Here is a 25123-nt window from a genome sequence, read left to right as displayed (position 1 = left end):
CCATTGGATCTTACTATGTGGTCCATTTAGGTCCACTCTGTGTGAGACGTCCATTAGGTCTATTGGATATAGACTAGTGGGTTTGACTGAAGTGATCCCCTCCTTCTCTGCGTGCTGCAGTAGTGTGTAAAGTACAGTGTGTAATGGTGTTGCAGGAGCAACACTCCTCATGTTCATTTCCTGTCACTGCTGAATAATGAAGCATGGGGAGATTATGAAGCTGGATAGTCCCGTGCTCGACACCAAAAGCTGGCACGCCATCTCAGAACTCAGTTGTCTTCTGGAAAGCTAATAAGGCATGGTTTTAGATGAGGCGTATCTACTGAACATTTCCAAGAGCTTCTCCTTCCACACACTCATTTCCATCGCCATGGTTGCAATCATTCCCCCTCTGTCTTTGTGTTTTAGTTTGGCTGCTTTGATAATCTCTCGGCCAAACGGGAGCGGCAATCAAAGAGCCGTGTCTGTGTGTGACAGGTATGGAGGGCTCCAACGACGTGGCGCTGTACTCGGGCTTGGGGGCGGGCGTCGTTGCCGTCGCTGTCCTGGTGGTGGCGGTCATGCTGTACAGGAAGAGCCAGAGCGACTACGGCGTCGACGTCATCGACTCGTCCGCGCTCGCTGGGGGGTTCCAGTCGTTCAACTTCAAGACCACCCGACAAGGTGAGTGGCTGTGCTTTATGAAGACATGGCCCAGCGCGCACCAGGGTTGAGTGGCGGCATATTGTCAAGGATCCCCGCCGACAGGACAGCGCCGCTTGATTGATGGCATTTCTTTGCATTGAGCGACACAGTGTATGCCCTCCGCATCCGCTCACGATTTATATCCACATCATCGCTGAAAGGACCTGTCCTTCTATTTTGACACACCAGCTCCTCTGTTATTGGGACCAGTGATATAATCAATCTTTGATGCCCCCCACCTGCCCCCACCCCCTTGATATACCACATATTTGACTGTAAAGCAACCAAACATCCCCTCCCCCACTCTCCCAACCCCCACCTCCATCAAATATCTCCAGCCAGAGCCAGTGACGGATATATATGAAGAGCATGGAACAGTGAACATCAATTCCATTTTTGTTGTGCACAGCAATAACTTCTGTTCATAGCAGCGTCTGGGGCTGTGTGGCTGGTCACCGGGCGGCCTGGCTACCGGCATTCATATTACTGTCAGTGACACTTCTGGGTTAGCACAAGTGATAGCCACGGCGGCCAGAGGGTGATTCATCCTAGCTGCCTAGTGACAGCACTGTGAAAAGTCCCCTGGCGGGGCCACGCAGAGCCCTGTCCCACCACATCCAGCGCTCTCCCAAGGCCTGGGAAGTCACTCACGCCCGCCCCTCGCCATGCGGCTGGGAGGAGGGGGCCGGAGGAGGGGGCCGGGAGGGGGGCTGCCGGTCTACATCCGGCAGGCCATCAATCCTATTTAAATAGGCCAGCTTTCCCCAACGCCGCCCACCTGCTGTGCCCTCCGCCGGCCGCAATCACTCCATCCCCTTCCTTCTCTCCCTCAGCCCGGTAAAGAACTCTGAAATATTGCCTTTATTCTCCCATCTCTCATTTTCAAAGAAATATGAGTTGGCTTTTACATTAACCTGTTTTTGTTGTTGTTTTTGTTGTCGTAGCCTCCTTCCTTGTTCAGTCTTTTTTTTTAAGAAAAAGCATCAGATGATATTGCTTCAACATGGGAAGGGGAAAAAAAACACCCTTTAAACGTGGGCTTTTATGGGAAATCAGTAGCTTTTCATGCCGTGTAATTGTTTTAAAAAAAGAAAAGCCTTTAAGCGCTCCTGCAAACTGCAGCTGCCGAGGACTGTGTTGGGCGGCTGGTGAAGGAATCTTTAGACCCAACCCTGTCTGTCTACATTACATCTGCCTCACAGTGATTTTTAATCAAAGTCCCCATTTCTAACCTATCCCTCAAGGTAATCAAGGCCCATTTCATTAACTTCGTCCTGCCATTCCATTCTTAAAGATGCAGAGTCGAGCAATAATTTTCCATTGGACTGAAAGACATGGAAATCCATTGCCGATCGGATGTCAGGTTGGAGGGCGAAGCGTTGTCCATCAGAATTCAATCTCTGCCCGTGGCCGTCGCATGAGGTTGATATTTAATTGAGAGTTCTCCGGTGTTTATCTTTTGATGCAATCAGTAGCAAATCTTTTATGAGGGAGAACATTTGCTTTTGATTGCATTGGCTGTACACTGCCCCGCCGCTCACTATCGGCTTCCTCCACTGGCCCATTACGTGGAGACGAACGCACCCCTGAATGCATGACACAGATCAAGCCCAGGTAATTAACGATTTCTCTAAAAATAAAACCACATTAGCCTCCTGCCTCGCACCCCTCACTAGGCAACAGCTGGACAGCAAGGACTCAGTGACTCCACTGTTATCTTGGCACAGGGAGGCCTGGGCCCCGCATGTCTCCACGTGCCAGATAGATGCGTTTCGCTCTCCGTTTGGAAGTTCCTGACGGTCTAATGGCTGTGACTGAGGACCCTCCTCCGTGCTCCGTGACCTGTGTGGTCCATGCTGGGTGCTGAACGACTCCCCTTGCTTACAGGACATTCACCCAGACCCCTCTGACACTCTGCCCACCGTGACTTTGGGTGTGGAGGAACAGGACTCAAAACTGATGGATTATGGAAATCAAGCTGTGTGTGCTTGTTAATTAAAAGTACTCATGTGCAGCCTATTGTTGGTTCTGAAACTTACTTTTTATCAACTGATGCTTTGCCTCTGTGAGACACTTCAGTCTGGGGATCCCAGAGATGTGAAGGAGGTGATCAGATCATCAGGTGATGGGATGACTGTGTGGCTGTGTATCTCTCCATCTCCGTAGGAAACCCACTGCTTCTCAACTCCTCCATGCAGCCAGACTTAACAGTGGGCCGGACATACAGCAGTCCCATCTGCTTCCAGGACTCCATAGACAAAGAGCTCTTTGACCCCCTGCCCAACATCAAGGTCAAAGTTCAGAGCTCCTTTATGGTTTCACTAGGTGTGGCCGAGCGCGCGGAGTTCCACGCCAAAGGCCAGCCAGAAACCTTCCCCAGGGGGCTGGGCAGAGACTGCAGCACCATGGAGAGGCGCGGCACCAAGAAGGGCCTGCTCACCCCCAACGGGCCCTTCACCCCCACCAAAGGTCAGCTGAGGACCACCGGCGTGTTCGGGCACCTGGGCGGGCGGCTGGTGGTACCAAACACCGGTGAGCTTTTCCCCTGGATGGTTTCCTGAGTGTGGCTGAAGGTGTGCCTTACATGCGGAGATAGTGATAAACAGATAAAAGCAAGTAGAGTTGTTCTTTTTGATAATGTGTCATTAGAACATTGCGTCATTATGGATATACTAGTGCAAAGTGCCTTCTCAAAATGCGCTTGCCGTGACATAGTTGTTGTGCACATTGCTATGCATGCCCGACAGGGCCCTTGGCTGTTCTGCGTGTGCCTGTGCAAATCATTACAAATTCCTTATTAAGGCTATTGCTATGCATGGAAACACTTTGAATTATATTAATTAATATTCATTTTTCTTAAATGCCCTAAATAACATGAATTTACTCATACAATAGGTTACTTAAAACAACCACCCTTCCTTAACAGTCTACACTAATAAGCTAACCCTTGAGGGTGAGGTGTAAGTATAAAAAAATGCAAGACAACAATTTCGTCTTGGAGATTAATTAATAAGGAGATTAATTAATAAGGAGATTAATTAATAAAGGGTTATGAGACTGTGGTGGGACATAAAGCTAGTTACATTGCGTAGCTAGCTAGGAATATTGGCCCCCAAATCACCTATCACATTTGTTTTGTACTGTATATTAAACATATTCCGTTCATTAGGTATTTCTAATTTCAAATCTCTAATTTTATTTTTATTTTATTTATTTATTTAATTAAAAGGGACAGCGTACAATTGAAACATATACATTAACCATAGGCAACTATGACAACATATAATGCACTGTACCAGATTCTAGCTTGAAGCTAATTTGCATCTGCAGTCCCCTTGGCAAGTCAGAGTACATAAAACACAACGATACAGAATAAAAACAACATGAGAACACAGAAAATACAACACAACACAGATGTACGCTTGTCAGAGCTACCATGAAGATGTTGTTTGTTGAATAATGTTATTTTAAACACCCACATATTCCCATAAATACAGTCACTGTAAGCAAACAGTGTATCGTATTTGTATGGATGTTGAAAACAATCCATGTATGCCGTTGCTAGGCTTCGGCAGTGTTGTTGCCAGGGTTGGTAAATGGAGCTGATCTGTTTGTTATTCCTCTCCACTTGCTCGGCAGCTCTCCTTGGCAAACGAGGGGGTCAGGCTCTTATCCTAGCTGGTCATGTGGCTCTCATCCTAGCCGGTCCTGTGGCTCTAATCTTAGCTGGTCCTGTGAGTGGAGAGACTAGATGAGTTTGCAAAGTGATTGCCACAATTGTCGTGGGTCAACAGTCCACGTGACCTGTTGCACTGAGTTCCCTCCCCTGGGCCCTTGTGCATGTAGGACCCTGGGCCCTCCTGGACATGCCGGGAGACATCGGTCTCCTCCAGCCTCATCGCTGGCTGTGTGCGAGTGGGAGAGTCACCGCGGTCAAGTGGAATATTCTCTCTCGCAATCCGCAGCCCACACGTTAACTACCATTCAGTGGGCAGCCATACAGCCGTGCATGGCACTTCACAGGAAGAGTCTAATCACTTGCCCGTGTGTGTTGTTACATACTATTATGGCAAGGTGCATCGAGTTACATTGTTGGGATATTGCTGTTATTCTCGTTGGCAGGGTTCCATTTTTGGGAATATTGCTGTTCATTTTTAGTGTTTTAGATGCCTGCTGGGTTTTCATTTGCTTTTGTGAGTTTTATTTCTTACTATATAACAGGTGAGTAGCTACTATCCTCAGTCTTGTGCGTTTGTCTCTTGTTGAAAACATAATAACACAAAAATGCATCCGTGGAGAGCCTAAAATCACTTCAACAGAAGGAGAAAGTATACTTTTCTTCGACCAAATCACCTCATAGAAGAACATTCTCAGTGTGGTGTACAGTATGATGATGTTGTTCTTATTGCTGTTCTGTGTTTTGCAGGCGGCAGCCTGCTGGTGCCTCATGGGGCGATCACTGAGGACACTTCCTGGGAGATGTACATGGTGATCAATCAGGGCGAGGCCAGGTGAGACCAGACCTTCATAAACAGGTCATCTAGACCATCTGTCTGTCAGCCCTCCTCCGACCCCTCATCTTTTTCTTCTGTCCATCCTCACCTTCAGTGAGAGACCTCGGCATGTCTTCACTCTGCCGTTTCTACTGTGGTTCTTACAATCTTAGTTCTGTTTGTAACTATTTTGCTTGAGTTGTATGGCTCTGCTGCCATCTCTAATTTCATTCACTTTGACCTTGATGTCCTTGTTAAATATCAGGTTTTGGCAAATTGGATCAAAATAAGTTAAGTGGTGGAACTGCTGCAAATTAAATAATGTTCACCATTACACTACTGTTCCTCCTTGCGCTTGTGGGTTTGGTTATTTCTACCCTCTCATTTCAGTCTGGACAGCACACATTTAGTGTGAAATGGGCAGACTGTTGTGGTCAGAGTACAGCTCAGTGACCCCCCCCCTCTCCCAGCATCCTCTCCTCTCCATCCTCTCTCTCCTCTCTCCGGGCCATTTTCTTTTTGCACAGGGCTCTATGACAGATAGGCCCAGCTAACAGCCCATCCTGCACTCTCTACAGGGGTCCCCTCGGTTTCAGAGTCAGGGTTCACGCTAGCCTCAGCCGGTACTCTAGGCTTTGATATCGCCTTGATGCAACCGAGTAATTTCATGTGGTGCAGGGTAAAATGTTTTTTTTTTGTCTTTAATTTAGTCGATTTGACTTCAACCAGACCTCAATTTCTTTTCCCCTCCAGAGTCCACAGAGTTGCACTCAGTTACTTGTGTCAACAGCACAGCACTATGGGAGGACGCTAAACAGTAGGCAATTTTTAGGCACGAATGGCATACCATACACACACAAATGGAATATACATACAGTATTAATAAATGAAATGGATGGACAGACAGGAGGGGAATCTCCAGAGGCCTTTCATCTCAACACTCCCTGCATTATATATTCCCATCATGGTCAGGTACAGTAATGACCACATGATGGACTGCCCCTCTCTGGGGGCCTCAAGTTCTGTTCTGATCCCCAGTGGGGACCTGAGGGGAGACAGTCCTATTAACTGTCAGAGCTCATTCACACCTCACCATCTGAACAAAGTGACGGAAATGACTGAAAGGGACCCAAAAATGCAAATTGCACCAACAAGAATGTTCAAAGGTTAAAATATTCCTCTCCAACTGTGCACATTGTCTACCTAAAGACGCTCATTTTTAATCGCTGAAAATTCATTCAAATATTTCAGGGAATGAACTGTTGGTAGAGTACCCAGCCTAGCCACTGCAATCCTAGTGAACTGCTTACTTTTCTGCTCCATGTGAGGGAATGTGTTTCCAACCGACAGCTCTCCATGTGGTTTGTGGGCTTGTCATTCTGGGGTTTGTCAATCACTGTCTATCCTCTCCAGCCAGAGGGCCCGGTGGAGAATTTGATCCTTTCTTTGCTCTGAGCCAAAACATCCAACAGATTTCTCCACACCATCATTGAATCCCATTGCAGCTTATTTGGAGGATGTTTTTGAAGTCTGTCAAAGATAGTTGAGATTGTTGGTTTGGGTGAGGTCTGAGATATTTCCCCCGCCCTAAGGGTCAATGAAAGCTTTATTGTGAGATAAAAATTCAACTGCAAAGGCAAAATGATCTTGACTGTGCCTCTGCCCACCTTGAAGGTGTCACTAGCGCCTTCTTGGCCATACTGTACCTTCTGGTCCGGCATAGTTAGGATGATCCTAGTCTCACTAGACCCCCTAGTCTCGCATCTCCACACTTTGTTTATGCTGTGCCAGCGCTGGAGAAAGCTCTGGCTGGACTCATTACCATTTGGGGATTGGGGGAACAAAACACTGTGTTTCTTTAAACCAATCACAAATCGCTTTTCCATTACACCTAGAATTTCGCAAAACCTAAATATCGCAATAAAAAATTGGTAATGGAAATATTTTGAAAAACCTCTCAAATTTCGATAACATTTTTACGCTCTCATGAGGTGGTTTTTCAGAAGTTTCGATATAGAAGTATATTGCAAAAGCGTAATGGAAACACTTTTTTTGAATTTAAGCAGGAGAAGAGGTAGGGGTCACGTGATTTGCTCGCTTCAAAAAATGATGCAATATGCCTCCGGACCCTAAACAACGATACTTAGCTGAGAAACGCGCACTGTTTAAGAGCGGAGCCAAGGGGAAAGCTAAAATAAAGTTCAAATATTACAACAGTTTGTTTACTTAATACATCCATGGTTTACTTCCTGGTTGCGCTTTGCGTGAATTGTGTGGCGTCGCGAGACTAGACTACGAGAATTACGGTTCTTGCGCAAAACACCTTTCAATGGAAACACCTGCAAGTCACAATTGTACTTTGTCAAAACTGTAGAAATATCGCTTTTATTTTGCGAAAAAGTGTAATGGAAACGCAGCTACAGTCTTAGGTGGAGTGACAATCGTCTTTGGCGGAGAGGTTGCTAGGTTGTTGTTGTTTCACATAGTCTGGATTGAATCTGATTGGGCGGACAACATATTTCGTCGCCACTGATTGGACAGTAATAAACGAATGACAAGGCTTATCCCCAAAACTTACATCCGTTGAGTCAGACTAGGATGCCCCTAAATATTCAGAGAGTGTTTTTGAAATACCGTGGATGGGCTTTAAATATTTCAGGGAATGAACTGTTGGTAGAGTACCCAGACTAGTCACTGCAGATCTGGGTAGTCTGGCTCACATGATGTAGGCTCTGGGGATAAGCTTCTCATCATCCAATCAGATTCAATCCCCACAACACTATTTGGCAAGGGCACCGTTACTATCTGTAGACTGCTAGACTACAGATAGTTAATTGCCAGTTTTTGAACTGTATAATGTCTAGTTGTGTACCTAGGACTGGAATGAGGAACTGATGCTGATAAGATAATGTAAGGACAAGCGATGACAAAAATTCCAATGTCCCTGTACCTACTGGTTATATATGTCGAATAAACTTTCTATTCTATTCATTCTCCCCAGAATGATAATGGGTTGCAGTCATGTCGTTCTCCAACGCTAAAACAAGATAGTTCTGGCTATGCGAGACTATAGGATGCTCCTGACTAGCTGGCAGAAGTCTGAGTATTTTCTGTACAGACGTGGTCAATAAGCACTTAAATGAGCGCTGATAGCCAGGGAAATGTTTTAGTAATACCTTGTTCATATTCCCACTGACATTCAAGACCTGTGGGATTTTGCATGAATGCCAGGGAGGGAGAAAGAGATTGCAAGACATGAAGAGGGTTATTTGAAAATGTAGATCTGTTTGTCAGCTAGACCAGCCAGTAATACTGCCTCAGCCTAATGGCTGCCTGTCTGATTACTTTTTCAATGCTCTGCTCAGGACAACAACATCACCTTAAAACATTGACAAAAACACAGTCAGACAGGCAGATGGGAAAGTACAAGCAAATAAAGGTGAGACTAATGGAGCATGCTAATGTGTGCATTTATTAAGCCAGCTGCTTCTCTCCCATGCCCAATATGACACTTTTGCACGGCTCGCAAATCCCAGAGGAGTGAGTCATCATTCACTTTGAATAATGCACCTCATCTAGTGCTGGGGAGGCTGCCATACATGACCCTTCACTATGATGACAAGTGGCATTGATAAAGAGAGTTTGGAGCCTGAGGCTCTTCTTTTAGGTGGCAGACTCTTGTAAGTGTGTGTGTGGGGGGGTACTTAAGGCCCAGGTAATCCGCTCTTTTCCGACTTTCCCTATTGTGTGTATGATCATGCTCTTCTTTGTTAGCTGAGGCATAATCAGAGCTCCCTCCAGAGTATTCAAGAGCTCGCCGAACTGCAAATGATTGTGTGATTGTGTGAGCTACTGCTCCTCGTCTGAGCACACAGACCAGCGTGACATTGTGAGGAGTGATTGCCTTTATAGCGCAATGGAAAGATGTATCGCCGGAAATTCATCACAGATTCAACTGTACAGAATAGCGAGCTGTATGTGTCAGCACATCCACGGCACACTTATCATTAAGATGTTCTGAGCCGCTCTCAGTGTCAGCTTGTCATAGACAAGTGACAGCCACCTCCATACAGATAAGCACCGCAATGATGGGTGAAAATCTCACATCACAGTACGTGTCTCCTCAGATGGAGAGAGACGGAAATCTCTCCTGAGTTTATGATCCGGGGACACACGGAGCATGAGGCATCAGCCTATTTACATAGTTAGAATTTCAGTTAGGGATGCAGAGCACTGAGGCTGTTTAAACCTGCTGTATCTAAACCTGATTGGACTATAGTTTGAGTATCTTATTTTACAGTTCAGATATTATCATCAGACATAAACAGTACACCATGGCATGTTTATGTACTGTAGAGTTCATTACTAAGCACAACCAGTATTGTAGGATCAGATTGTTACAATTGCATTATTTTGAGACATTCTACTTCAGAAGGTATACATAAATACATATTTACCTACGCCCCAGCGACAGCGCAGGTGGCATGTTTGTTTGTTCGTTAGCAGGATTACTACTACTGTACTAGACTGATTTTCATGAAGCTTGGTGGAAGGGTGTAGCATGGTCCAACTTAGAATCCATTAAATTCTGGAGCGGGTCCAAAGCACAGGGTGGTCCACGGGCTGCTGGCCATTCACACACTGGCCATTCACCTCCATTCATTTTTTTGACTGGGATTACGCAAAAATGAACCCTAACCTGACTGATTTTTATGAAACTCTGTGGAAGGGTGTAGCATTGGGCCACCTTAAAGCAGCTCAATGTTGTTGTTTTTTTACCTTAAAATAACAGCTTCAAAATCTTGATGGTTCACTGCCTTGTAATAGGCAGAATGTTGCCTCTTTCCTTCCCACCCCTGCCCCCGAATGCTTCTTCTTGAAATAATATGTTTGTTGTAGTGGGCCGCTATTTTCAATGCAAAATCTGTGATGTTTTACGGCATTACACCAACTTCCCTAGCTATTGCTACTATAATAATCGCACACATTCTCATATCACACATCATGGTGGAGATGAAATGACCAAAGAGGAGCATCACAGAAAAAGACAAGACAAGAAAAAAAGAAAGAGACCAAGCCAGAAGCCAAATTACAGTTAATATTGGACTGGCTTACTTGCTGGCAGAAGCTTTGCACATTGAAAGGCTGTAAGACTGACACAGACCTGGACTCTTTGCTGTTGAACTTGTACTGTACGTAGCCTACTGTACTACTGTTAGCTAGCTGGCTTGCTATGTCTTATGTTGAAATTGCTTGATTTTTGGCTGTGTTAGCTGTGAATATATGAGGATGCATGTAATCGAGCTAGCTTGGGCTGTTCCCTAGCTAAGCTGCTGGTAGTATAGTAATGTTTTAGACTGATTGTTAGCAGGTTAGCGAGCTAACAAAGTGTAATGACAGGGCTATGAGACTGATGCCGACCTGGCCTTTTGTAACATAGCTATAGCCTAATGTTAGCTGGCTAGCAATCTCTTACGTTAAAATTGCTTGATGTTGGTTGTGCTTAGCTGTGAATGTATGTGGAGGATGCTATCTAGCTGGCCTCTTTTATCAGTTTGTCAGTTAGCTATATCTTATGTTGTTAGAATTGCTTGACGTTTGGCTGTGTGAAGCTTGTTTTATGCCTCTGCGTGAACGCGTGTGTGCGTGACCATGTTGCTTTCCGTCTCTCTATGCTTTATGAAAGACAGCAGCCACGATTATGTAAAATGCTGGGATCTTCTCCCCCCCTGCACTGCCGCTCTTTTTGGACATGGACATCTTTTTTTTCATTCGTACAACTCAGTCTGATGTTTTTCCACTTGTTAGGCAACTCATTAAGTACCTCAGCGATTTCCCTCCATAAATTAAAAGACACGTTTCTTTTTTTATAGTCCTTCGAGCTTGCATCATAGCCTACAGGTGCCGGTATTTGCGAACTCGCTCCGCTAGCATCTCCTCAAATTGATCCATATTTACCGGGCTTACAGATGTGAGAATATAAGAATGTAACTTGACCTGCGGTATTCTAACAGACGCTTTACGGCATTCCGCACCACCGCTCGCCTGCCCATAGGGGCGCAGTAATACTAGGCTACTCATTGACCCATTTCTGTAGCTCATCTTGCACATTAGATGAGCCTACCTTGTTCTCAAACTCCTTGTTCTCTGTCTGGTTGTAATTTAATTATTACGAACAAAGCCTATCTATCTATAGTATCTATCTCTGTAACTGTCGCCGGGTCTATATCTGTTAACTCATGTGTCGGGACAAGTAGAAGTTTAATACATTAGGCTAACGGAGTGTTCTCATATGGAACATGGCATCAGGACGAGTAAGATGGCTAACAGAGATGACCAGAGATGTGTTTGAAATGGTTCACTCACTCCCTATTCCCTATGTAGTGCTACTCATAGTGAACTACATAGGGAATGATTTACAGTTTTGGGACACTACATGGAATGTCATTGCATGAATGTCATGTACTTGTTTACAAGAAAACGGATGTGACATGTATGACCGGAAATCCCGCCCTCTTGCACTGAAGTCCAATCAAATCTCTGTGGGCTCTGCGTAGCAGAGTAGTTGTGACATTTTTCTGGATGTGCACGATGCATCTCTGCAGCTTCTCTACGGCCTCTGCGTCTGTGCGCTGTCCATTTATGCAGAAGTATAAAACAGCCTTCAGCTGTGAATGTCTGAAGATGCATACTAATGACTACATTGCGTGTGTTAGGCTGACGTTTGCTAGCTAGTGTAAGGCTAGTTGAGTTAGAGTTGGCGATCTGACAAAGTGTTGACAGTTGTGAGATTTTGTGGAATTGAGTTAGTTTTGTTTGCTAATTATCATTGCAGCACTAGTTGGCTAGCCACATCATAGGATTGCCAGGAACCATGAAGTGCAGCATTGTATGATTTGTTCAGCTGTACTGAACGTGCATAGTATTAACCATTTTACGACAGTTGTGCAAAAGTGAACCTGTAGGGGGCGCCAAATCGCAAAAATACCACATCCTCCGTTGGGCTGCTTTAAAACCCATTACATTTTGGAGCAGATCCAAATCATAGGCCAGGTCAATGAATGAAAACAACACTTAGAATGAAGCCAGCTCCCTGTGTTGGGGCGCTAGAGACAGAATGGGGTTTGGACTGGGGTGTGTGGAAGAAGAGTGCACCGCGTCACCCCCTGCCGACTGCAACCCGAGGGGGGTGCCACAGAGCTGCCTAAATACGGCTGCCCATTCGCTTACATTTTTTGGACTTCGGCTCAGGACTACTTATTTCTCCAGGGTAAAAATAAGCGGGGGAACTCTACCTGTTTATTTCCCCGCAGGGTTACACAAAATGTAATTGACCGATTTTCATGAAACTCAGTGGAGGGGTGTTAGATTTTCCAGGGGATCCGAATCACGGGCTGGATCCACGAATGAAAACAAAACTTTGAAGCCAGCTCCCTGTGTGGGGCGACTAGAGACACAGCGTTTGGACTGGGGTGTGCGCGGGGAGCCCGGAGTGTCGATGTACACATGGGTGTAAGTTCCACTGGGGACAGGGAGGACATGACCCCCCCCCCCCGCCGACTTTTCAAAATCCGTTTTTGTACCCCTAACTTTTTACAGTCCGAAAACTAACATTATGTATTGAATGCTATCCGTTTCTACATAAGCATGCTGCTAACGCCGGAACAAGAGAGCATGGAATCAGCAGAAAATGTTCTCCATCAATCAACAGCATTATGGGAGAGTTGTAAATGAGGCTCTATGTCCAACATTCTGAACTACCCCTTTAAGCAGCAACAGATGGTTAGGTGTTAGCGCTTCCAAGTCATTGAGATCAGTGGATGCTTTGGTGATGGGGTGGCTGTTGACAATAGCTTCCACTCCACAAGAACTGTGTAAAGACCCTCTTCATCAAGGTTCTGCACCGTCAAGCTTGAGTTCAGGACCTTCCTCACAGAACTTATCATCCTTTCCCATACTCCTCCATGATGTGATCCAGTTGGGGGATTGAACATTCACATAATTCCTTTCTGAAGGAAGGTGCAGTTGATTTCATCATGGTTCCAGTTTGTCATTGCCTCCCTCAACTCACGCTCAGCTCTGACAAAGTTGATTCCATTATCAGAGCGCAACTCCAAAACGTCTATGTCTTGCTATGAAGCGTTGAAGAGCAGTGATAAAGGAATCTGTATCCAATGATAATGCTAGTTTGATGTGGATGGCTCTTACTGATAAGCATGACTTCTTCATTGTACTCCTTACTCTCTTGATCTCGAAGTCCAAAATAATGAACTCCAACAACTCTGTCTCTGGGTAAATCTGCCATCTGCTGGTGTCCTGGAGCTGCATGCAGTCGCCGACAGATAACACACCTAGATAGGATCTTCCTTATAGCCATACTACTGTAGCAGCAGGAATCCAATATCTTTGAGGCAGGCTAGATATCCCACCATGTGGTGTATGTGCTGAAGAACGATGTGAGAAGTATGAAGACCCTTTGCCAATATGACAGGTTATTTAGACTCTTCAGGCATAGCTGCTCTACTAAGTCGCCCTCCAACTCTCAAAACACCATCTTCAAGTATTGGATTGAGCTTTTAGATGTGGCTAGTCCTTTTCACACTCCATTTTGCAGACTGTCAAATTTAACAGGAAACCTAACCTGATGTGCCAGATGGTTTGCCTCACATTACCATCTGGGAACTCTCAGTTTGAAACTGTTTGAAAAAAACGGCAGGCACTTTCAAAAATACTTGGCAGGTGATTGGATGAACCATCTGTCTATCACCATCTATCATGTGCTAACTTCAAAGGCTCCTCACAGTCATCACACCTAAACCTGCCCAGCGTAGCAGTTTGTATTTCAAAATCCACAGAACCAACGCTGATTGGCAAGATTGTTTTCCAATCTGGCTTGATCGGAAATTGCCTTGATGTCCGTCATGAGCACAACAGCCTCCTTTCTGAATCTGGTCATGACTCCAATCAGTGTGCTGCTAAGATCTGCTCCCTGTAGGAGGTGTGCATTCAAGGGCCTTTGATCTCATAGCTGCAATGAATGAATGAACTGTGTCCTCCAATGCAGCGGTGTTGCTGTGTCGATTGCCATAGTAGGGCCTTTGATCTAATAGCAGCAATAAATGAATGAACCGCGCTGTTACCTTTAAGATCTAAAGCGATCCATTGAATCCACGATGACACTTACATTTCCATTGATCAACACTTTGGATTAAATATTTTCTGTTGACTTATGTAGCGGCTTTCCAAATTAACCAGGAGGGACTAAACATGGAAGACACTGTGACACTGTGAAATAATTCAGGTCCACTTCAAGTTTCTGTTAAATTATAGACATGTCAATTGTAATTTAGTGATGAGTTTTGCTCAAATACTTATATTACCTCCTCTATATTAATTAAATGAGATAAGACTTATATGGTAATTGTTCATAATCACACTTTATATTCTTTTTTTAAACACGTGGTCATTGTTTTTTGTGTCTCCAGTCCTCCACACTGGGTCTTTTAAACACATGACCCTGGGGGAGGGTGCGTGTGACCCACCAGTTAGTCCCAACTCAACTTTTGGGAACCACTGCTGGATGGTTAATAACCTTAAATGTGACAGCTTTTGAAAACACGTGTAAATGTGTTAAATGGTGTACTGAGACATGAGAGATATGGTTTATTGCATCACACACTGTTATACCTGTGAAATAAACACATGAATACATAATGCTTATTGGCCGTTTTCTTAAAATTGAAGTACCTGACGTCACTCGGTTCCTGCTATCTCAACGTCCAGGGCAGGTGCAGTTACTAAACTTGACATACTGATTCTCAGATGTATTCTGCAGATATTTACAGAAGGAATTTGGGATATCTTGTTGTCTTTTCATTTTAGGTTGCATTTCCTGTCTAAAATATGCCACAAATGTATTTTTAATGGGTGTATGCAGTATTTTTTCAATATCTTTTGAAAATAAGCTTGTATTCACAAACCCCTCTGTAAATATCTAGGTTTTTAATATATAGTCAAAACAAAAGTAAAACTTCAAGCCTGACTTTATCCATTGTTTAGATAGTAGGTACCAAAATATATGCAAATTGACGCATATTTAATAGTTTATTGCCTAATTTGCATACCTAAACTTTTTGTTTGAGAGAAAGTGTAATACAAAAAATATTTATCTTGATGTGAAGATTAAACTGGTAAAAATGTATTATCCACTGTGGATTTGCTTTGCAGCCTGCCATTCCAACGCTCTTCATCCAAGTTTAGAACAGAAGGGCTTGGTGCTCAACAGTCCAGGACAGCATATAAGAAAAGGTTTTTCTACAGGGGCATTTCGAATAGACTATCCAAAGCAAAATACTGGAGCACTCATGTAGTCTGTTCGTTTATTTCAGGCGAACATGTGACTTATGTTTCTAAGCATCAACAGTAGATAGCCTATTGCCGGAGCACTGTCTTTCAGCACCATTCCACGGAGCTCGGTGTAAATCAATTCAATGCATTTATTTCCATTCGTAAATCAATTTCTGAAGCATTTATTTAATATTTACAATTATTAACATTTATCAGCAGTAGGATAACTAATACTATTCTATGTGCGCAACAGGCTGTTAAAAATGATATTGGACAGCTCTGGCCAAATAATAATTAGCACACATTTCACAATATTTGGCCGGGACATTTAAACTTAAGAAATATTTATAAGAAAATAAAACAAATAAATCACGTAGGCCTCGGCCTTAAGGCCTATAATCTTAAACCGGGCAGGTTCGAACATCTGGACCCAGGCTAGCATGTCCCTGAAGCTGCACACAGCGACAAACACTGCTCCCTCTCCATGCTCACCCCTCTCTCCCGTATTCATTATGATTTGTTTGGATTTTATTCATTTTGAATAAGCCATGAAAATCTCTGTAGAAGTGCAGCGTCCATGTGTTCCGTCTATTTATTTTTTGAGCGTCTAACGTCAAGCCTAGAGGGGAAAGAGTGAATCTGGAGTGCGTTGCGTTCACAATGCAGAGGTTAAGCTAACCGCAATGCAGATTTGCTTAACCTGTGCACTGTGAACACAACACACTCCAGATTCACTTCACCCTTTCCCCTCTAGGCTTGACTTTTGATGCTCAAAAAATAAATTTGTTTCAGAGGGGTCCGAGTTCGTTTGGAGTGTTCACATACAGTATCATCATCGGGTCGTCCACAGACGGGCCTCCCATCTTCGTCCCCAGTTGTCCCGGTCCTCCATACACCTGGCGATCTCATCGGTGGTCTCCACTTCCGCATCCACCTTAATTGTGTCCACAAATGTTTTGGTAGGACGTCCTCGCGACTTGCGTCCGCGCCATGGAGATGGCTCCCATAACACCAGCTTGTTGGCCGGAAGCTCACGGTGTCTGTAGCAGTGCCCAGCCAGCCTCATTCTCCTTGCTGCTATCTTAAAAGGACAATGCTCGTTTTTGACAACCTGGACCTTATTTACGAAAAACCACAACAGGCCTATGCTCTATGTAAGCACAACTAGCGATTCATCAAGACAGATTGATGAAAACAACCGTTTCGCGGCAGAAAATAGATTTTTCTATTCTATTCTATTCTATCCATTACATGGATATACTGGCTCGCGCTGGATTTTAAATTTCTTCTACATGCCTCCGAACTACACCAAAGTGATCTCGGTGAGTCAAACGTTTTATAATATGTCGTAAATAAGGTCCAGGTTGTCAAAAACGAGCATTGTCCTTTAAAGGCTGACTAATCTATGTGAGTTCATTGGAGGGCTGAAAGAGGGCCAAGTGTGAAAAAGACTAACTTAGACAATAAGGCTAGAGCACTGCCCTTGGTTCCTTCATTCTCAGGACTCTGTTATTCAATTTAAGAACATGTTGTATATACCTGTGCAGTACACCATAAGAAACATGAAATGGAAGAACAAAGTTGGACAGGATATTCAGTGCCACTTTGTCTATGTACAAAAATATCACACAAACGCCTCTTCCTGTATGACATTTCACAATGTAGATGCTGTGTGTGTTTTTTGCAGCGTCCAAACGGAGGACGGCTGTGAGGTTCTACTGGGACCTGAGGTCACATATGGTCCTCCTGGGCTGGACCTGGACAGTCCCGTGGCCATGACAATAGCTCACTGTGCTGAGGTGGACCCGCAGAACTGGAACATCCAACTCAAGAGGAAAACACAGGACAATAAATGGGAGGTGAGAGAACCAAACCATTCACATCTCAACCAGAGAGAGCTGTAGATTCAAAGTTTCAGAACGGTTTTTGGCACAATAAGCAAACAAATAGTAAGACCAGATAGAACATTGAAGCCCAAACTGGACATTTTGTCCAACTGTAATGTCAATTCGGAGTGTGCTCTTATTCCTAGAAAGAGAGAACCTATTTTTGTTCCTAGACGTCAGGGGACTCATTTCTTTCATCTCCTGACCCCTGCACAAAATGAATCCACTTTATGTGACACTGGTTTCAGTAAGTCCCTTTGTGATGTGATGCCTGAGTTGTATGCGTGACATACAAAAGGCTTACGGGGGGCACTAAACAGTGTCAGGATTGATCCAGGCTTATGGCCACTGTGGGTCTAAGAGAAGACAGCCAGCTTGCCTGAAGGGAATAAAGCTGGGACTGCTGGAAGAGAAAGAAACAATTACAGCATGTAGTGGAGAAGACACGCGGCCTGTGTCAGTCAGAGGGGGGTAACGGCAGGTCATAAGGGCCTGTTAGACATGGCTGGGATCGATTGGGGGATCTGGATGGACACGACAGAATGGATGTGGATGTGAGGCAATCAGGGGAGAGTCATGGAAATGGCCTTCCCGCTGACCTGGTCTGCTCCGCTCAGCCCTGCCTAGCTCAACATCCCCTGCTTCACAACCGACCGCGGGCAGTGACAGGAAAAAGGCCGCTCTTAAGTTGCTCATTCATTGCTCACCCCGGCTCAGTGTCTTGGTCTAAAGAAAAAACACATGCTATAGCTTTATCGTACAGACAGGCAAATGGTCAAGGTTTTGTAGCATTCTTGTTTTTCTCACAGCGATCGCCTGGGGAATGTTGAATATATTCCACACATTATTCTCTGGTGTGAAAAGATCTTTCTGCTAGCCTTCGTTCTCCTAAGAGCTTTATGCCCATCCCAGAGGCTTACTAAGCCCGATCAGTGTCCTCCATTTACCTTATTTGTTCATAAAAATGTTTTTTTCCAGACGAAACAACACAAGGAAAATAATTAAGAGTCTTTCTGCGCAGGCATCACAATAGAACCTCAGTTCTGTCAAGCTGAACAAGGGTCAGATTATGTAATGAATATTACTGTTTTGCCCCCAGCTGTTATGCAGTGTCAGTGCTTAGAAGTGCTTGTTATATTGGAAAGAGTAGCAACACGGGATTTGTCTCTGCGGCCGTTCTGTCCTAAATAATATTGTTACCGCCAACAATGGAAGTGGGATGTGTGCCCTAGGTAAGGCAAAATTAAACAAGAGGTGCAGCAGTCTTTGTGTTTCACTGCCATACCCCAGGCAAGGATATAATAAGTGTAATGTTTCTAGGCAGTTCAGAGGCTCGGGACAAAAGGGAGAGTTTAAAAACAAATTTACTAGAGATCCAGGACAAACACAGGGAAACAGTTAATAATCCAAGACAAAAAGCAGGCAGTCAAACACAGGTTATCCGTCTGTTCCGAAAAGGTAAGTCCAGACTGGGAGAAGGCCAAACAAAAACTGGCAAGGTCAAAATCCTTGAGATTTAGGTATAAGGAAGACAATGCACTCACAAATGACATACAAAGACAATCTGGTACTGGAACTCAGACTAAATACACTAGGGACAACAAGGAACAGGTGAAACCAATCAGGACGGAGCAGACAGTCACGCAGACAGAGCACACACAAGGGCAGGGACTGAGTGAAGTAACTGAAACGAGAATAACCAACTACAACAAGATTGGAAATAAATTAATTGACACATGAACACATAACGTAGGGAGCAGAGCAGGCTGTGACAAATAAGAAGCTAGGGCAGGGATCTTCATCTCCATTAGAGACTGCCTTTTGACCCTGTTGCTCCTAAGAACACTGCCTCTCCCTTGCCCGTGTTGATAATCTTTGTTGACTATGCCAATGTGCAACGTTGCAGATTTCAGACTCTTCAATCTCCCCAGAGGTCATTCAGGTAAAGATTACTGTTCCTGTCACCGTAACACTGTAAAGTCAGTCTAGGATGGAGAAGGTCATATTTGTCCTGTCAAGTTCTTTTTTTCTCTATTTCGTTTGTGCTTGCTTGTGAAATAGCACTTGCGCTCCCATGAAGTTACTTGAAGAATTTTTGGCATGACACGTTTCTATTAATACATCCATGGTTTCTATGCAAGGACGCGTCCACGTCATCTTGCGTAGCCTTGCGTAGCTTGCGCTAGCGTATAGTAGCTTGCGTAGAGTATGAATGGGCCTTAAGTGTTGCAAATAGGAAATAGACATCAGGGAGCCTGACTGAATAAATACACAATTGATGTATTTCAGTCTCAAGCTTCACTGTCATCCAAAAAACATAAAGACCCTCAGAGGTTCTTGAAACTAATGACACGTTTCATTACAGAGGTTTTGTGAACATCATCACCAGCAAGGGCATAGTGCCATTAAGGCATGTTATCATTTTATTATATAGGCCTATTTTATGCTAGGCTATTAAATAGTCAGTATTTGACTAAAAGTCACCAGGGTCATGATTTAGTGCATGGTCCGCTCTACTAATGACCTGAAGAATGTTCCTGTATATTAGCTGTGGATCTCATTAACCCCTGAGCAGTCAGTGGGTGAGCGAGGCATCAATGGGGCACTTGGCCATTTGCTACCTGCTATATGAAGTAAGGGTTCCACCACATTTTGTGGTCAAATAAAACAACCAATGCATCTTATTTTGAAATGTTTCTGTGTACGTTCGCCCAAGCAACAGTGCAGGGTGACAGGTAAATTTTTCAGTGCCGTGTGTGCATGTGTTTGTGTGTGTGTGCTTGTTAGCAGGATTATACATAAACTACTGGACCAATTTTCAGGAAACTCAGTAGTAGGGTGTAGCATGGGCCAATTGAGAACCCATTACATTTCTGAGCAGATCTTCATCTTGGGGCGGGTCCACGAGCCGCCCAAACACAGCTGGCCATTCACTGCCATTCATTTTTTGGACCGGGATTACGCAAAAACTACCAGACCGATTGTGATAAAACGATTTGGAGGGGTGTAACATGGGTCAACTAAGAATCCATTAAATTCTGGAGCTGATCCAAATCACGGGGTGGGTCTATGAGCTGCCCAAACATGGCCAGCCATTCACCTCTATTCATTTTTTGGACTGGCATAAGAATCTCGATCTTACGAATGCAGGAATACCAAACGTGTGTCACGATGCTAACTTAAGAGTACTGAGTTTAAGTACAGGACGCTGAGCATAGGAGCCAAAAACAAACTTGCTTTAATCCAAAAGAAGGTCCCACAAAGGGTAACAAAGGTACAGGAGTCTCCTAGAAACATATGAGGCTCGAATGCATGGCAAAACACAGACACCTCTTAAATACAGGTGCATGCAATCAGCAACCAAACAGGTGAACCCACTTAGGGTGAGCCAAGCCCAAATCAGTCCACAAAATCCAAGTACGGTGCACTCTGCCGCCATCTGCTGGACATCTTGGGACACTACGGCGCAGTGCTGACAGTGCCCCCCTCCCGACGACCACCTCCAGGTGGGCCAGGTTTGAGAGGGTGGGCGCGGTGAAAGGCGCGGATGAGGCCAGGATCCAGGACGTGCCGGGAGGGCACCCATGAGCGCTCCTCCGGGCCGTAGCCCTCCCAGTCTATCAGGTACTGGAGGCCCCGCCCCCACCGCCGGGAATCCAGCAGCCTCCGGACGGTGTAGACCGGGCCACCAGCGATGACCCGCGGAGGGGGCGGCAGCGGGGCAGGCCTGGACAAGGGTGAGGAGAATAGAGGTTTCAATAAGGAGACATGGAACACCGGTCTCACCCGGAGAGTCCTAGGAAGTTTGAGTTTGTAAGCCACCGGGTTAACCCTCCTCTCCACAGGAAACGGGCCGATGAACCGGGGAGTGAACTTGGTGTCTGTGCGCAGAGGCAGGTTCTTGGTGGAGAGCCACACTTTGTCCAGGGCGGAACGTCGGGGTAGGCCGTCTCCTGCGATTGGCCTGGATTCGATGGCGTTCGGTGGTGCGCGTAAGCGCAGCACGGGCCTTTTTCCAGGCCTGGCGGCACCTGGCCACAGCAGCATCCGCAGAGGGGACCGCAGACTCGGACTGTTGAGAGGGAAAAAACGGTGGGACAAATCCATACTGAACCTCAAAAGGGGACATACCGGTGGATGACCCACTCAGTTGGTTGTGGGCGATTTCAGCCCACACTAGCTTCCGACTCCAGGCACCCGGATTGGATGAGACCATACAGCGCAAGTATTTCTCCAGTTCCTGGTTCACACGTTCCGTCTGTCCATTACTCTCGGGATGATAGCCTGAAGAAAGACTGACAGATGTTTCAAACAAGGACCAAAATGCACACCAATACTTGGACATGAATTGGGGGCCTCTATCAGAGACAATGTCACTTGGGATGCCATGGTAACGCACCACCTCCCGGACCACCACATCGGCGGTTTCCTTCGCTGAAGGCAGCTTAGGTAAAGGGACAAAGTGGGCAGCTTTAGAGAACCGGTCCACGATTACAAAAATCACAGTGTTGCCATCAGAAGGTGGTAGGCCTGTGATGAAATCCATCGAAATGTGGGACCATGGTCGATATGGGACCGGCAGGGGGTGAAGCAGGCCTGCCGGGGCTTGGTTCCCTGACTTCTGTGTAGCACAGACTGTACATGCGTGGACATATTCCTCAATGTCGCTTCTCATGCGCGGCCACCAAAAGTGGCGGCTAACTAGCTCTACCGTGCGGGCAGTCCCCGGATGCCCCGTCACTGGTGAGTCATGCCCCCACTGTAGAACATCAGAGCGGGCGTTGAGTGGGACATACAGATGGCCCAGGGGTACTCCACCAGGACCCGGATCCTCCTCTTGCGCACGCCGGATGGCGTCCTCCAGGGCAAGCGTCACCTGTCCCACCACACAGCTGGGGGGAATGATGCACTCGGGGACAGGGTCAGTAACATCAATGTCATACTGTCGTGATAAGGCATCAGCCTTGGCGTTCTTGGTTCCGGGGCGAAACGTGATGATAAACCTGAATCGGGTGAAAAACAGAGCCCACCTGGCTTGTCGGGGGTTCAGGCGTTTGGCTCCACGGATGTACTGGAGGTTTTTATGATCCGTGATGACAGTGAATGGGTGGCGTGCTCCTTCTAGCCAGTGTCTCCATTCCTCAAGCGCCCGTAGGATGGCCAACAGCTCCCTGTCACCGGCGTCGTAGTTCCTTTCAGCGTCACTGAGCTTGCGAGAGAAAAAGGCACACGGGTGAGTCTTATTGTCCATACCTGACTTCTGGGAAAGCACGGCTCCAACTCCAGAACCGGACGCGTCCACCTCCAATACAAACGGTAGGGTAGGATCAGGATGCCTCAGCAGGGGAGCCGACGTGAACTGAGCCTTGAGGTGCTCGAATGCCGCTTGTGCCTCTGGGGTCCATCTGAGTTTGGTCGGTGCTCCACGGGTCACTGCTGTGATGGGTGCTACAATGGAGCTGAAACCTCGGATGAAACGACGATAGAAGTTAGCAAATCCCACAAAACGTTGTACCTGTTTGAGAGTGGTAGGAACCGGCCAGTCCAGTACTGCTTGCACCCTGGATTGGTCCATGATCACACCGTCAGGGGAGATGACATACCCCAAAAAGGAGGTGCGTGTAACATGGAACTCACACTTCTCTAGTTTGACAAACAGCTGATTGTCCAGTAACCGCTGTAGGACCTGCCGGACGTGCTGACGATGTTCTGTAAGGGACTTGGAGAAGATGAGCACATCATCGAGGTAAACAAACACACTGCGGTTGAGGAAGTCTCTGAGCACGTCGTTTACAAAGGCTTGGAACACAGCGGGTGCATTAGTCAGACCAAACGGCATCACATAGTATTCATAATGTCCACTAGGGGTGCTAAATGCAGTCTTCCACTCATCATTCTCTCTGATGCGGACCAAATGGTAAGCGTTCCGCAGGTCTAGTTTGGTGAACACTGTAGCTCCTCCAAGGAGGTCAAAAGCAGAAGACATGAGTGGCAACGGATATTTGTTTTTCACTGTGATGTTGTTCAGTGCTCGGTAGTCTATGCATGGTCGTAGACCACCATCTTTCTTGGGTACAAAAAAGAATCCTGCTGACACGGGTGAGGTCGAGGGCTTAATAAGCCCATTGGTAAGGGACTCACTAATGTAATCCTCCATGGCCTGAGTCTCTGGGACGGAGAGAGGGTACAGTCGTCCCCGGGGGGGAATAGTGTTAGGCAACAGGTCAATGGCACAGTCATAAGATCTGTGAGGGGGTAGTTCTGTAGCTCTAGTCTTACTAAACACTTCAGCTAAGTCATGATACTCGGCAGGGACTGAAGTGAGCTCAGGAGATGAACAGGCAGCGGAACACTCCATCACAGGTGTAAAATGATTGGCTGAAACACACTCTGAGCTCCATGACAAAATTGCCCCAGTGGACCAATTGATTAGGGGGTTGTGCTTCTGGAGCCAGGGAAACCCTAGTACCACCATGTCATGGTGGGATTCGACTAAAGCCAAAGAGATAGTCTCTTTATGTGAACCAATCTGTAGCGATAAGGGGCGCGTCATGTAGTTGATCTTACCGGAGCCTAGGGGTCGTCCGTCGAGTGCCTGTATTCTCACAGGATTGGGAAGAGCCATGACCGGTAGACCGAGGCGCGTGACCAGAGCAGAGTTCATCAGATTCTCCTCTGAACCGGAATCGATCAGCACAGTGATTGGGATGTTCTCAGGGTTCTCTGGGGTCCAGGTGAGTTGAGCACTCAGGGATAGGCGCTTAGCTGGGTTGGGGGACTGAGATCGGACCAAACTGCTCACTAAGCTGTCCCCTTCCCCTAATGAGCGTTTTCGTTTCCCTGCAGCTGGGGGCATCGGTCTCTGTAATGACCAGCCTCACCGCAGTAAAGACAGCATCTCTCTCTGCGGCGACGCTCTCTTTCAGCAGGTGTGATGCGGTACCTGCCTATCTCCATAGCCTCCGCTTGAGTGGGCTGAGCAGCGGGAGCTGACGCGCTCTGTGGCGAACACACTTGGGGCTGTGCGGAGTTGGGAAGCCTGCGCTCACGCCTCCTTTCGCGTATGCGCTGATCGAGGCAGATAGAGGTGGTAATGAGCTCATCTAAAGTGGCACCCCACTCCCGACTAGCCAAATCATCTTTGACCGCCTCAGACAGGCCGTTATAAAAAGTGGTCAAAAGTGCTTCATTGTTCCATTTACTCTCAGCTGCCAAGGTGCGGAATTCTATAGCATACTCAGAAACGGCTCTGGCCCCTTGGCGGAGCGTGCTGATGCGGCGTGCTGCTTCTCTGCCACTCACAGGATGGTTGAAAACCTGGCGTAGTGCTTTAGAGAACTCTGCTGCATTAGCACAAAGTGGGGAACTAGCCTCCCACAGGGCAGTAGCCCACACTAGAGCTTTACCTGAGAGCAGAGAAATCATAAAAGCGACCTTAGCTCTTTCTGAGGGGAACTGATCTGGCTGCATAACAAAAAACAGGTCACATTGAGTCAAAAATCCCTGACAGGTCTCTGGGATGCCATCATACCGCTCCGGTTTCTGAAGGAATGTCTTGCCGCCTGGGGGGTTCTGTTGATGCATTTGCTGTGTTATCCAGGTCTGGATCTGCTGGATTGAGGATCCTTGGGTTTTCAAAGCTCCGAGCACTTGGGATAGGCTGATGTCCGCTCCTTCAGCGCCTGTTAAACTCATGTTGATGATTCGAGCCTA

General features: G+C 46.1%; 1 protein-coding gene across 1 annotated transcript in view; it reads left to right on the top strand.

The window, feature by feature from the left end:
• The window catches only part of unc5db (unc-5 netrin receptor Db), a gene marked incomplete at both ends in the record, with an annotated part of 125157 nt that overhangs the window by 95036 nt on the left and 4998 nt on the right, over positions 1-25123 (top strand). The window contains 4 exons of the mRNA XM_084456883.1: positions 478-663; positions 2851-3216; positions 5111-5195; positions 17212-17383. Coding sequence (XP_084313009.1) covers positions 478-663; positions 2851-3216; positions 5111-5195; positions 17212-17383 — 809 coding nt within the window. The remainder of the gene's footprint in view (positions 1-477; positions 664-2850; positions 3217-5110; positions 5196-17211; positions 17384-25123) is intronic.

Source organism: Borostomias antarcticus (assembly GCF_949987555.1).
Source record: "Borostomias antarcticus genome assembly, chromosome: 23".
Classification (NCBI taxonomy): domain Eukaryota; kingdom Metazoa; phylum Chordata; class Actinopteri; order Stomiiformes; family Stomiidae; genus Borostomias; species Borostomias antarcticus.
This window is presented reverse-complemented; position numbering and strand designations above follow the sequence as displayed.